The 14,191-nt window shown below is 42.8% G+C and overlaps 2 protein-coding genes across 3 annotated transcripts; both read right to left on the bottom strand.

Annotated features, from left to right (window-relative positions):
* Nucleotides 1-767: 767 nt before the first annotated feature.
* Nucleotides 768-2,576, bottom strand: LOC109763753 (GDSL esterase/lipase APG). Of its 2 annotated transcripts, none has more exons than XM_020322614.4 (5): nucleotides 2,249-2,576; nucleotides 2,029-2,156; nucleotides 1,723-1,956; nucleotides 1,354-1,609; nucleotides 768-1,154 (listed from the first exon to the last, which is right to left on the bottom strand). In XM_020322614.4, the coding sequence occupies exons 1-5, from the start codon at nucleotides 2,490-2,492 to the stop codon at nucleotides 961-963; spliced, it is 1,056 nt and encodes a 351-aa protein (XP_020178203.1). In that variant the 5' UTR covers nucleotides 2,493-2,576; the 3' UTR covers nucleotides 768-960. The 2 variants fall into 2 exon arrangements, with proteins under 2 accessions (XP_020178203.1, XP_040252713.1); XM_040396779.3 differs by having other exon boundaries at nucleotides 1,723-1,926; nucleotides 2,249-2,552.
* A 230-nt stretch (nucleotides 2,577-2,806) lies between these two features.
* On the bottom strand, nucleotides 2,807-9,398 carry LOC109763754 (tRNA-specific adenosine deaminase TAD3). The gene is made up of 10 exons (XM_020322615.4): nucleotides 9,215-9,398; nucleotides 8,515-8,594; nucleotides 8,373-8,424; nucleotides 7,683-7,753; nucleotides 5,881-6,002; nucleotides 5,367-5,449; nucleotides 4,540-4,621; nucleotides 3,821-4,282; nucleotides 3,562-3,671; nucleotides 2,807-3,479 (listed from the first exon to the last, which is right to left on the bottom strand). Exons 2-9 carry the CDS (start codon nucleotides 8,570-8,572, stop codon nucleotides 3,576-3,578), a joined length of 1,026 nt encoding a protein of 341 aa, XP_020178204.3. The 5' UTR covers nucleotides 8,573-8,594; nucleotides 9,215-9,398; the 3' UTR covers nucleotides 2,807-3,479; nucleotides 3,562-3,575.
* Nucleotides 9,399-14,191: the final 4,793 nt, after the last annotated feature.

Below are 14,191 nucleotides of genomic sequence, written 5' to 3'. Positions count from 1 at the left end.
ATGGAGAATGGGCCACACGAAGCCCAATACTTAAATACTCTTTTGTACACATTGCAAAAGAAGCAAATAAATAAATAATTAGGTACAACATGTATACACTATGTACGTGCAAATTTATTAATAATATACTTTCATATGTGACATAAAAAATAAAATTATGAATATGAAAATGAGCCGATATTTTTGAACCACATACGTATACGCACATACAACCATCCCTATGAACACGATATCGTCCAAAAGTCAAGGAATCTAACCATCTGAGCTACGCTAATTTGTGCTGCATTTTTTAGCTTACAAATCATAATATATTTAAACATTTTTTTAGATCATGTATACTAGTATAAATTTTCACAGAACTGTTTTTGATTTCTTTTAAACTTTGAAAAAATATTTTTCTTTATTTTTAAAATAACAGGCTTCAAGGAATCTGCTTCCCAAGACATCGCACTCATTGGAACATACGCCATCGGTACATGATTGTGTACACGGACAGCTATTGCAGGACACGGTTTTCGCCGCACCCTTTGCTGCCACTGATGCGTGTTACTAGGCGGGCGCCGCAGAGGAACGCATGCGAGTAAATATAATAAGCTGATGTAAGTAGGCTGTAAAGATTTAAATAATATATTATTGCTGAGTTGGAAGAGAGAGAAGATAAGCCAAGGTTTTTATCAGAGGGAGTATCTTGCAAGTATTAATTGAGGTTTTTTTGCACCAGTTGATGCAACGGCCAAGGTTTTCAATCCTCTTTCTGAAAAAAGAAAGAAAAAAAGGCCATCCGGTAACGCCGGCACCTAATTAAGCCACAACCTCTTACATGGAATGCAAGGTAAATGTTGATGCCCTTTTCACATCCAACATCATGTGTTCTGCTTAGTCCACAGCTATTATTTTCTTTCTGGATACTTGAAGCAATGTAGCATCAAGCCTGCATGCCTACTGTACAATCTAGTGGGTTTATGCAACCAGGTTGTTGATTTCATCTACGAGAGAGTCCACAACAACTTTGTTTGCTGCCTCTGACGGATGCCAAACGTCCCAGAACACATATGTCCGTGCGCTCGGACAAGTCCCAGGTAACAGGGAGTTGCAAAGGATTGACGCCTCCACCGTCCCTGTGCCACAGCAAGCCCGCTTCGCCTCGGTGAACCCTATAGCACGAAACCCGTACATAAGACAGATGTGGTCAGAGCTCAGCTATAATATTGTGAGAAGACAAAAAATAGTATGTCATGCATCATTCCGACCATAAATAAGTACTCCCTCTGTAAACTAATGTAAGACATTTTTGCAAACTGCAAAAACATACTATTATATTAGTGTACAGGGGTAGTAGATTTTATATCCTACCTTGCGATACAGGAGAGGTAGCGAGGTTGTACAAAGGCGCATACATGTCGAGAACCACAATCTTGAGATCATGGTACTTCTTTGATAGTGAGTCAACAGCAGCTTTCAACTTCATGTTGTAATATTGGGCGTCGTTGTTGAGCCTAGACACACATCCGCTCCTCCCATGACCATACAATGTGATCGCCATGGGAAAACAACCAAAGGGTGGCAGGGAGAAGACGCCGATGCGTCGGGCTCCCATCTCGTAAAGTTGCTAAAATCAATTCAAGATTGAGAAGAAGGTACATGCATGATTTTAACTATCTATAAATCCTTTGTTCATCAAGCTATATATAGAAGAGCTTAGGTTTGGCGTTTATAGATTACCGTCACACTGTTGTTGAACATCCCGACGAGGCGGTCTGAGAATTGTTCTGCGGTTTGGTTCGTGTCGAGGAAAGGGTTGATGTAATAGTTGTAGACAAAGTCACATGAACCGGCGCAGATGATGTAGAGTGAGCCGGAGATGATGGAGCGAGCATGGCTGCTCCCAGCCACCACCGCCAGCTTAGCTTGGTAGTCTTTGAAGTACTTCAATTGTTGAGAGACAGAGATGGCTTTCTGCAGTAAGCCATTATAATAATAAAGTGATACATATATTTGCAAGAAAGGACACTCATCGATGATACTTACAATCAGAGTCCCATGGTCATTGTAGCCAGATGCAGCAGATGCGAAGTTAGCTCCAAGAAGAAGGTTCTGTCCTGATGCTTCTGGGCTGAGATAGGCCAGCGGAGAGCCATTGAACCCAACCTTTTCAGCTGCAACCAACACACAAATCACATTGTAAACGAAAGATATACATCGTGAAGTCACATCTGTGTGACAACTGACAAGATAGTCTAGGGCTAACCTATGAAATCGATAAGCAGCTTGCCGTTGCAGAACCTTCCTGTGGCGACATGGTCTTTGAAGTCCCTGCCATAGGGAGGGAAGTTGGCTTTGGCGATGGTAAAGATGTAGTTGTTGTTGCCTACATCCACCAGCGAGTCGCCGAACACCATCAGCGCCGGAACCGCTGGCCCTTCCTCACCGCTCTGCCCCGTTGGCTGCGTCGAAAGGAAGATAGCCAGGAGCAGCAAGCACCTCGACGACATTGTAGCCTGCCAGACTTGTTGCCATTGTGGCCTGCTGGACTAGCTACTACTTTGAGTTGGAGTTGTCCAGAAGACAAGAAGATACTGCTCTAGTGTAAAGAAATAACACTTTACAAAAAGAAAACTAGCGTGATGTGCCAAATAGAACAAACAAATAAAGTGGTAAGAAAACTACAGGGCGAGTGATCTAAACGCTGGTTTCTAGCTAGCCTGGGATCACCCACACGAAACACATGCCGTCTTTACAAAAAAGAAAAAGGAAACACAGACCATGTACAACAAAAAGGAACACATACCATGTACTATAAACCAGCAACAGAGAAACAAATGTTTTTTTCTGCTTTTGGATAAGTATAAGCATCTGAAGAGGTATCGGTGCCGTGGAAGAAATAAGGAAAATACATTACGGTCGTCCACAGGAGCTTCTTCTGTTCTAGATCACCAAGCTTCAGAAAAGACTCCTGGTGTTTTGCCCGAGACCCAGATGGAGAAGGTACACATAGCAGAAGCCAAGCACCACAACACCTGGAAGAGAGAAGACGACAACCCCCAAATCGTTTTCGCGAGGGAAGGCTCACAGGCAAGGCAAATAAGACGGTTATATGGAAAATACGCAGGGCAACCATCACAGAATCTCTAGAGAAAGAACCAACACCACCGTCCTGACAAAGCGAAGGAGAGGAACCAGAAACCCACTGGCAACACGGCCCTCGCAAAGCGAAGATGACGAACCACAAGCAAGTAGCCTAGAAAAGCTCATAGATTTTCAAGAACTAGGATGGTACAAAATCTGAGCAGCCTTTTTCAGGGTAATCACTTGAAACATTCAAATCTGGCTCTGGCATTTTTACTCTAAACACAGAGTAATGGTGATTTAAACTTTTCTCCCCATGCAATCTGTAGACACTGCCCAGCGCTCCAGTGATTGGATTAGGGAAAGCGTAGAAGACACGCTTGAATCTTTGATGTACAAGTGCCATAGCACACCTTCAAATAAACAAACATGTCAGCAACCTAAACAGTAAGCAACAACCAGAAAATGATGCCATACTCTATAATATACTCCTACATTGTGCAGGGTTCCTAAACAAGGTAGATGTCAAATCCTGTGCAGAGATATGGTCTGTTTCTTCCAGACAAGTCACTCCCGCATTCTTGATGCTCAGCCTTTTCTTTATCCTGATGTTCAAGTTCAAACTTGTTAGAACATGATGGGGAGAACAACAAATATGCATCATTTTCAGTCCTGTGCTACAGTAGTTAGAGTCCAGGGGTTATTAAAGCAAAGTGGCAACCATCGAAGGCAAGATATAAGTAACAGGGCTCACCTTTGTAACTATCTTTGGCCGCTTTGCTGGTTCATTGTCGGAACAATTCTCCATATCGCCATTTAAGTTTGATTCCGTTCTTGGAGAAGTTGAAGTATGGAACAGCTTTTGATCTCTCTCGGCAGCATTTTCAATGGCAACTAGGGCAGCATGTCTTAGAGGATGCCAAAGAAAACCACCTTCAGAGGACAATGTCTTCTGCTCAGAAGACCTCTGTTTTGTCCATCCCCAAGAGTTTATACATGAGACCTCCAAGTTCAAGCAATGGCTAGCATGGGAGCTTGACAGCAACAGCCTGCCATCATTATCTTCAGTTGTTTCAGCCAAAGAGTGGGCACCATCTGCTTCCACATTGACACATCTGTTCCTTTCCAGAAAGCCGTCATGCTGGTGTGTTTCATCTGTAGCCTTTGAAATTATTTGCATACTTGATGGATCAACAATAATGGCCGTGTTGCCCACCTGGGGAAACCTCATCCATGCAGAAGTTAACAAAAAAAAGATCTATAACAAAGAACCAGCAAACTAAAACCACATAATAAAAATAAGAAAAACAATAGACATGGTATCCTTGCTAAAGTTTGAGTATATTGGACTTTGCATCAGGGTTGAAAAAAGTTCTCACTTAACACTAACAACAATATTTGGAAAATAATAATAATGAGAACCAGTAGAGTACTCTAGCAATAAATAAATAGTGCACAACCAGGAGTGATCACCTCTGATAATTCGATAGCAGTCCTCATGCAATCAAATATTGATGGTAATTCCTCCTCTTTAAATCCAGATGCACCACCAGTGCTGCAACATTAAGAGAAAAGTGCATCAGAAAGCTATTATGACATGACATTTACTATGCTTATAAGCTGCAATTCAAATTGCTTCCATTGACAAGAATCTATATGAGCAATCCTTAATTTTCCATCCGAAGTAGAGAACATTCCTATGGGTGTATGCAGTAATACTGCAAGTTACACACCGCAAATTATGATTCAGTTAGTCAATTGCTTATGACTGCTATGTCAAGTTACAAGCCTGTTTTCCTATTTTTGCCTTAATAGACCTTCCCTTGAACAGAGTACACATGTTTGGAATTGGAACTCTTTCTAGGCTGGGCACAACCTTAGTTGACAATCTGGGTTGTTAAGTACTCGTACGTCGTAGCTAAGGATAGCACTGCCAAAGACCATAACAAGGAACGGAAATTATTGCCATGCCAGCCTAAATTTGGCCTGTATGCCGATCAAGGACAGTGTGTTTCGTGCTACACAGGTGGTTTGTCCATTCGGTCAAAGCAATAAAGTGTACTCCCTCCCTTCCTAAATATAAGTCTTTTTAGACATTTCAAATGGATTACAACATACGGATGTATGTAGACATATTTTAGAGTGTAGATTCACTCATTTTGCTCCGTATGTAGTCACTTGTTGGAATCTCTAGAAAAACTTATATTTGGGAACGGAGGGAGTACAAGACAGGAGTAACCAATGGCATTAAAAAAGTAGAACACAGCAAATACATCCTATGAAAAAGAATCAAAACATACTCATGCAGGGGATGATATGAAGTTGGCCAGAGTTTGCACTGTTCCTCCCATTCCTCTTTCGACATAGCAGGATAGCTGGCAACCTGTGGAAGACATTGCAAATATCGAATATCAACATAAGACAGGCTTCACCTGTAAAAGAATCCAGTTGATTATATTTTGATACATCATGACTGATAACTATTTAGTTACGGCTTTATCTACTATCATTATTATCCACATTTTCACAGAACAAATACAACATATTTAAACAATGTTCCTGATGTAAGTGCATTCTGGACTATGTAATGCATTGCTATCAGACTGTCAACAGGTCAGACAAAGAAAACTTGGCGGTATTTGCCGCGGATACCAAACTAGAGACTACATTTTTCATTCATGATGAGTGCATGATAAATTTCACGAAGGTTACTCCATAATACGAACTAGCAGGTGCTCATTTTCATGTGCTTATTTTGGCAAAATGAAAAGCTGACCCACAGCGATAGGAGTTCAATTCCACAAGGATACTTACTTTTGCAATGAAAGGGCTCAACTGGTAAGCCTCCACTACCTTCTGCACATCCTCAGAAAACCCATTCTTAGAACTTTCAATCCCAGTGGAAAGGCATAAGATGATCGATAACTCGGATTTTTCTGTCAAAGAAAAAGAAATAAAGAAAAATTACACAGGGAACAGTGAGCACCAAAATGTTTTGACATAGTCACTGGTCACATGTTATACACAGCTGTCCACATGGTGAGTTGCTGAGATTTATATCCAATCTATAGATGGTTGCACTAGTAGAAAAGGGGGCTTTTGTCCCGGTTGGTAAGGGCCTTTAGTCCCGGTTCTTACACGAACCGGGACTAAAGGCCGTCCACGTGGACGCAGCCTGGAGCTCCACCTTTAGTCCCGGTTGGTGTTACCAACCGGGACTAAAGGAAATTTTATGATATTTTTCTTTTGAAATTTTTTTTTGCGATTTTTTTTTCAAATTTCTGAATTATTTTAACCTCTAATCTCTAATCACCACCCCTCATCACTGCTCAATTTATCCTCTAATCTCTAATCACCCCTCATCATTCCAAATCATCTAACTTCCCGGACGGTCACCCATCCTCTCACTACTCCAGCCTGAGCACGCTTAACTTCCGGGTTCTATTCTCCCTCGTTTCCAAGTCTGCACTTGTTGTTATCCTGACAATAGTAAGATGTCAATTCTATTAACCCTCAGGAATTTAGCTTGAGCATGAAGTGACACATTTCACTGTTTGAGTTTGAAACTATAATTTTAAAAAACAATAATTATTTACTAACACTAATATTTCTGGAATAATTAGTTTGACCTATTTGACCACAGTTTGACCAGATTTGACCAAAATTCAAAAAAACTGAAATAATTATTTAGTAACACTAATATTCTAGAATAATTAGTTTGACCATTGTTTGACCACAGTTTGACCACAATTTGATTTTTTTTAATTTTTTTGCCTCTCGAGATCTTAAAAGCCCCGTATCTTTTTTTCTGTTAGGTTTTTGAGGATTTTGAAAATGTTTAACAAAGTTCCCCCGGTTAAATTTGGATGAACTTTTCGAGTAGATGATTTTTCATATAAAAAACTTTTTCATCCGAGTTCGTATGCAAAAGTTATGCCCATTTTAAGAAATTCCAGAGAGATTTTGCAAATAAAGTCGAAATTCATATTTGTTAATTTTCCCAACAACTAGACCACATATCACATGGGAAACTTATTTTATTTTATTTTTTTGACATTTCCATCATTTTCTTTTGTTTTTCCTAAAACTGAAAAGGCGGTCCGGGGGGGGGGGGGGGGGGTTAGAGTTTGATGGGGACCTTTAGTACCGGTTCGTGCCATGAACCGGTACTAATGCCTCAAAGCCCATTAGTACCGGTTGGTGGCACCAACCGGGACTAAAGGACTAACCTTTAATCCCAGTTGGTGCCACCAACCGGTACTAATGGGCATCTCACCCTTTAGTCCCGGTTCGTGGCACCAACCGGGACTAAAGGGCCCAGGTGAACCGGGACTAATGCCTTAGCCGCACGAACCGGGGCCAATGCTCACATTAGTCCCGGTTCGTGACTGAACCGGGACTAATGTGAATATTGTCCTGTGACGAAAGCCCAGTTTTGTACTGGTGTTGTGCTAGCATTAGACTATTAATAGCTCTGACATGGTAAGCTTGGAAGTATATATAGATCTATACAATGGCTTCAGTGATCAAGTGCTCCACTTTACGACGTTATGAAAGTATGCACTCATAGGGAAAATAGAAAATAATAGAGAATTAGGTAAAAGTGTATATACTACCACACTCAATAAGGCGACGCACCCGATTAACATGCCGCAGATTCTCCAGTGGGCACACCTGATTAAGTTGCCTGAAATGTCACTCACACTAACAAGTCACTTCCTGTAATATTACCAAAATGATTTTTAAAGTTTGTGTCCACACAAGGCAACAACATTCACATAATAGCACTTAAGCATGGAATTGTGAAACAAAATACAATTACAAATTAAACAAAAAGTGGGACTCGAATTTTATGTTAGTTTTCTATGTAGATAAATTTACTAATCCACAATTCCACTTTTGTGAACAAAATTGCCACTTAACCAATAAAATTATTTTATTTACTTTCGAAATTTGTATCCACAAGTTGTGGTCTAAAACATGAATCCAAAAGGTTACTAAGGTGTATTAAGCAAATATGAATTGAAATTGAACTCCTCTGTATGCTGTAATCGGTCGAACACGACAGCTATTTTTTACTCAGAGTTAGCATTAAGCAAAAATAATAATCATTCCGAAGGTACACCACTGAATAAAAGCAATCCTTAAATATTAATATGTTCTTGCCATCAATTAGTTTGACAAAAAAGAAGGACTAGTCAGTAATACTGTCCACAGAATAACCTTGTTAGTTGCAATCCTCTACTGATAAATCCTAACCAAAAATATCAGCTGAATAAACAACAAATAGGAGTAAATTCATGTACCTAATGACAGCATTGGCTACCTTGGATTCAACCTTCGCAGCCACCACATCAACTGGCAACAAAAGGAAGAAAAAGAGAGAATATGATACTAGAATAGCAGCAAAAACAACTATAATAACAAATTAGTGATTAAAAGAGAAACCTGTAGAATGTGGGAGGGGAGTTAGGTAGCCGGCGACCTTGATAAGCTCCCACGCCATGGCGACCAAATTTAAATGGAAACTGAAGTCAAGAAACAAAGAACTCACGGACTGATTCTTAAGGCGAGAAATTGTTCAATCTAAAATTGCAAGTTCTGGCACTGGACCAGTAAAAAAACAATAAACAGGACGAGGAATAAATGGATTGATAAATTCAACAAATGGAGGAGGCGAGTAAGTAACCATGGATAATGTGGAGGTCCGAGTCAAAGAGTTGGCGCAGGTATCATGTGTTGAGTTAAGAGCACAGAAGCATCAACCATTTAAAAACAAAGTCAACCTAATTAACCACGCACCGGGAATGAGGCGCATCACATGACATCAGGAATATAGACGCGCCTCCTAACTCCAATTTAGCTTATCCAAACCCACTGTCAACACTAGAGTACACAGAAAATAATATTACAAACTACAGCAGCATCCTGGGTGTGTTTGGTTCTGGGGGCGGGGGCTGGGGCTGGTAACTACAAATGCCATACTCAATAGTGCAACCGGCTCCAGTAGAACCATAAAATTTTGATTTCCAGGGCTACGATTCAACAAAGCGTTGCGACAATCACAGGTTCAATTTCAATACGATTCATCAACGCATTGGGACAAAAAAGGCTGAGAGGAGCGAGAGGGGGCGGGTGACCGGCTGACCTTGTGGTTCTCCGTGCTCGGGTAGAAAATGCTCCTTGGGGCGGCAGAGGAGCTCAGGGGGAGCGCAGCGGGGACGGCCTGTCGGCCTCCCGGCCGGCGACGGCGGGCGGAGCCAAACCCTAAGCGCCTCAGAGCGTTTCTCCGATCCTTCCGCCGGCGGTGGAAACGGGGAGGGAGAGTGGGCTTTTTTGATTGAGGAGGGGAACGCAAGACAGGACAAGGACGGCCAATCTAGAGGCCCACTGGCTTTCCAGGGCCCAGCCCACGACGGCGCATGTGCGTTTTGAACGGGGCACCCCGAAATCACTAATTAAGGAGTACTCGTTGCAAAGAACACTTCATTTTTTTCCGGTCGTGACAAGTGGCGCACATGCAGCGCGCCACTTGTCGTAACCCGGAAGTTTTCCTTTTTCTTAGATCCGTTTATTCAAAATGTTTTATCTCTTAAACCGTGCGTCTAAATCTTGAATCGTTTTCACCATTGGATTCATCGCATCGAGATCTTCAACACTCAATCTCATGTTGATAGGTTTGGATAAACTTTTTTTCAAAAAAAACCGGGCGAAAAAACCAAATCGGAAGCACTGTTTTTTCCCTTTCCGAAAGAGGCACGCCCGTGCCTCTCGCGAAATCACAACCGTGCCTCTTGTGGAAGCAAAGCCGTGACTCTCGTGAAAGAAAAAAAACAGAAAATACGGTTTTTTTCGTTTCCGAGAGGCACGGCCGTGACTCTCGCGAAAACACAACCGTGCCTCTCGCGAAAGCAAAACCGTGACTCGCGAAAGAAAAAAAAAACGCGTATTTTTTCCCTTTCCGAGAGGCACGGCCGTGACTCTCGCGAAAGCACAACCGTGCCTCTCGCGGAAGCAAAACCATGACCCTCGTGAAAGAAAAAAACAGAAAATGCGTTTTATTTTTCCCTTTCCTAGAGGCACGGCCGTGACTCTCGTGAAAGCATAACCGTGCCTCTCGCGAAAGAAAAACACACGTTTTTTCGCGCAAATTTTTTTTTTGAATTTTTTATCAAAAAGCTAAGGAAGACCGGGGAAAACCAAAACGTCGAAAAAAACCCGAAAAAACTGTTTAAAAGCCGAAAACGCGTGCAGAAAAATAAAAAAAAACAAAATCCGGAGGGAGCGTCCAAAGCGCGACACGTGGCGAATGGTTGAGAGCGCGCCAAGTGGCGCTGATCGTTGCGAGGCTCCCGAAGGAGCGCTCGTTAACTAGTTGCTCTCGAGGAACCCCTATTTCTCGCGAGAGCACATCGGTCAGGCTGGCAATGGGGATTATCCATACGAGTATTAGATCCCATCCCCGTCTCCGAGACATCCTTCTATGCTTGTCCCATCCCTGTATCCGTCTGCGGGAATAAAAATAATCCTATCCTCATCCCTGTTCGGGTTATTTATCTCCATAAGAAAACCCATACATGCAATTAACAACAACCTTCGATAGCATCTCAGGATAGAAAAGTAGTATTTTAGCACAATGAATAATATGTTGTGGCTACGTTAGCGAAAATACAAAGGTTAACATGGGTGCGCGCTCACCCACCTGAATGGAAAATTCATAAAAAATACTAAACAAATTAAAAATTTCTGAAATTTCGCATACGGACCTTAGTCTATCATTCTACTCACGTGTGAAGCTTCATGATGTATTGACACCCATGATATTCTTAGTGAAAAAAATACAAATGCGAGCATACTATTCATTAAACAGTGTTTTTTAATATAGCTTCGATTAGTTTCGATTTTGTCATTTTTGCCCAGATTACCACAAATGTGATTTTCTTCGTGAAACTTCATATGCGAGTATACCGGTTGACTATGTATAAAAAATAAATTCAGATTTTTTATTTTTTTCTAGCATTTTTTTGAATTTAGTATTCATAAAGGGGTGCACGCGCACCCATGTTCACCAAACCCGCTTCCCTACGTTAGGGTTTTCTTAGGGCTTTTGGCCAAAGGGGCGGGTTGGGTGGAAATTTGGATGGGTAAGGACGGGAATTACATGGGGTATACTAATTTTAGAGCCCACGTGGGTAAGGAAGGTAACGAGCACAGGTAATGCTATCTCATCCCCATCTTGCATGATGGGTAAGGTATTTGACCCATCACCTTCCCCATAGGCTTTGAAGCTAGCGGGTAACGGTTAACCATTGCCAGCTTAACATAGGGGAAAGCCACGCGTCGGGGGAAGCCCAGATGGGCCGGCCCAGCCGTGCAGGAGGCAACGACCTGTTTTTTGGTTTTTTTTCTATTTTCTGTTCTCGTTTTCTGCTTTGTTTTTGTATTTTTCTTTGTACTTTAAAATATTCTACATATATACTATACAAAAAACACTCTTCAAAAACGCATTTGAAAGATGTTAAACAAGTATTTGAAAAATATTAAATAAGTATTAAACAATTCATTCTAGTATGTGCGATGATTCCGGACATTGCTCACCACTTCTTTGCCGAGCTCAAGTGCCAGAAACTCCGCAGCAAGTGATTCAAACTCGGAAAAGTCTTTGCCGAGTTCAGTTCTCCGCAAAGGACACTCGGCTTACACCTGTCGGGCAAAGGCGAGTTGTCGAGTTCCATCCGCCGAGCACTCGGCTAAGACTTTGCTGAGCGTCGAAGGGGGACTCAGAATAGTAAAGTTAATTGATAGGGCTAGACAGAGACCACACTTGCCACATGGCACACGGGTTTGTTGAGTTGCTGGGTATGGATCTCGGCAAAGTCCTACAATCTCGAGGGCGAACGTGTTGTACTCAGTTCGCCGTGCGACCTCCTCTTTGCCGAGAGCCAACGCTCGGCAAATGTAAACGTGTTTCATAGTTGTAAGTGCATCTAGTGCCCCTTAGTGATTTTGGTGTATTGAAGACTTATAGGTTAAAGGACTAATGTGTTTGTGAGTGTGCACATGTACTATAAGTCTATGAGGAGTTTGAGATTTACGATGAAAGTCGACCCTAAAAATGAATGTCTTTAGTTGAAGACTTTGGTTTTCTTGAAGACTTTGAAAGTGAGGAAATTGGTGTGACCTGAAAGACTTCGATATCGATGCGAGGATTATGAAGTGTAAAGATTTTTGTTTTCGTAGTTTCATTTGCTCTTTCTTGAGTCATAAAAAACACCATATTGTTAAAGGGGGTCGAGGTAAAACTAAGGAAACACTTTCCAAGTGATGCTCATCTCAAAATCCTACACCTACCCAATCCATTCGAGTGAAGCCATTGGAAATCTCATACAGTTCAGTCAATTTCTTCAGTGACAGAGACAAAGATCTTCTGTTCTCGGAGGAATTTATTCTGACTGAGGAGTTAGGAATTCGCCACTGCGGATTGCCTACAAGTGAGGAACATGATAGCCCTGAGGAATTTGAGAGCCCAAATTTCCGACCCGTTGTTGTGCTATGCGCCAGCTGTCCAAAATATTCTATCCGCCTAACGGTCATATCATTGAAGGGCATTTATGTCTTATCATGTCGGGCTGCTCCCTAGGCTATAAATAGCCGCCCCCTACAACCACTAGTTGGTTGGCTGCTTCGAGAGAAACTGACACTTGTCATTGAGAGCATCCCATCCTCCGAGGACTTTGAGCAAAAAATCATCAGTGAGGGAAAACCCAAACCCAAACACCTACAAACCCAAAGTGATTGAGCATCACTGAAGAGATTGTTCCTGTGTGGAACCGACGCTTGTTACCTTTGAGGATTATGCATCCTCCAGACGGTTAGGCGTCATGGTCTAGAGCATCCAAGAGGAATTGTGGATCGCCGAGTGAAAGATCGTGGATGTCGCCTAGACGGGGGGGGGGGGGGGGTGAATAGGCGCTTTAAAATAATTACGGTTTAGGCTTGAACAAATGCGGAATAAACCTAGCGGTTAATTTATCAAGCACAAAACCTACAACAACTAGGCTCACCTATGTGCACCAACAACTTATGCTAAGCAAGATAAACTACTATGTGATAGCAAGATATATGACAAGAAACAATATGCCTATCACAAAGTAAAGTGCATAAGTAAAGGGCTTGGGTAAGAGATAACCGAGGCACGCGGAGACGACGATGTATCCCGAAGTTCACACCCTTGCGGATGATAATCTCCGTTTGAAGCGGCGTGGAGGCACAATGCTCCCCAAGAAGCCACTAGGGCCACCATAATCTCCTCATGCCCTCGCACAATGCAAGATGCCGTGATTCCACTAAGGGACCCTTGAGGGCGATCACCGAACCCGTACAAATGGCAACCCTTGGGGATGCTCACCGTAACCCGTCAAATTGCTCGGGGTGATCTCCACAACCTAATTGGAGACCCCGACGCTTGCCCGGAGCTTTACACCACAATGATTGAGCTCCGAACACCACCAACCGTCTAGGGCGCCCAAGCACCCAAGAGGAACAAGCTCAAGGGTGTTGGGTAACATAGTTATTTCAAAAAAATTCCTACGCACACGCAAGATCATGGTGATGCGTAGCAACGAGAGGGGAGAGTGTTGCCTACGTACCCTCGTAGACCGTAAGTGGAAGCGTTATGACAACGAGGTTGATGTAGTCGTACGTATTCACGATCGACCGATCCTAGTACGAACGTACGTCACCTCCGCGATCTGCATACGTTCGGCTCGGGGACGTCCCACGAACTCACGATCCAGCAGAGTGTCGAGGGAGAGCCTCATCAGCACGACAGCGTGATGACGGTGATGATGAAGCTACCGGCGCAGGGCTTCGCCTAAGCACTGCAACGATATGACCGAGGTGGATTATGGTGGAGGGGGCCACCGCAAACGGCTAAGAACAATGTTTGGTGTGTCTTCTAGGGTGCCCCCTGCCCCCGTATATAAAGGAGCAAGGGGGAGGCCGGCTGGCCCTTGGGGCGCGCCAAGGAGAGGGGGGAGTCCTCCTCCTAGTAGGAGTAGGACTTCCCCTTTCCTAGTCCAACTAGGAAGGGGGAAGGAAGGAGAGGGAGAGAGGGAGGGAAAGA

The sequence above is a fragment of the Aegilops tauschii genome, chromosome 7, assembly GCF_002575655.3.
Source record: "Aegilops tauschii subsp. strangulata cultivar AL8/78 chromosome 7, Aet v6.0, whole genome shotgun sequence".
Lineage (NCBI taxonomy): Eukaryota > Viridiplantae > Streptophyta > Magnoliopsida > Poales > Poaceae > Aegilops > Aegilops tauschii.
Note: the sequence above shows the minus strand (reverse complement) of the source record. Positions and strands in the feature narration are given on the sequence as shown.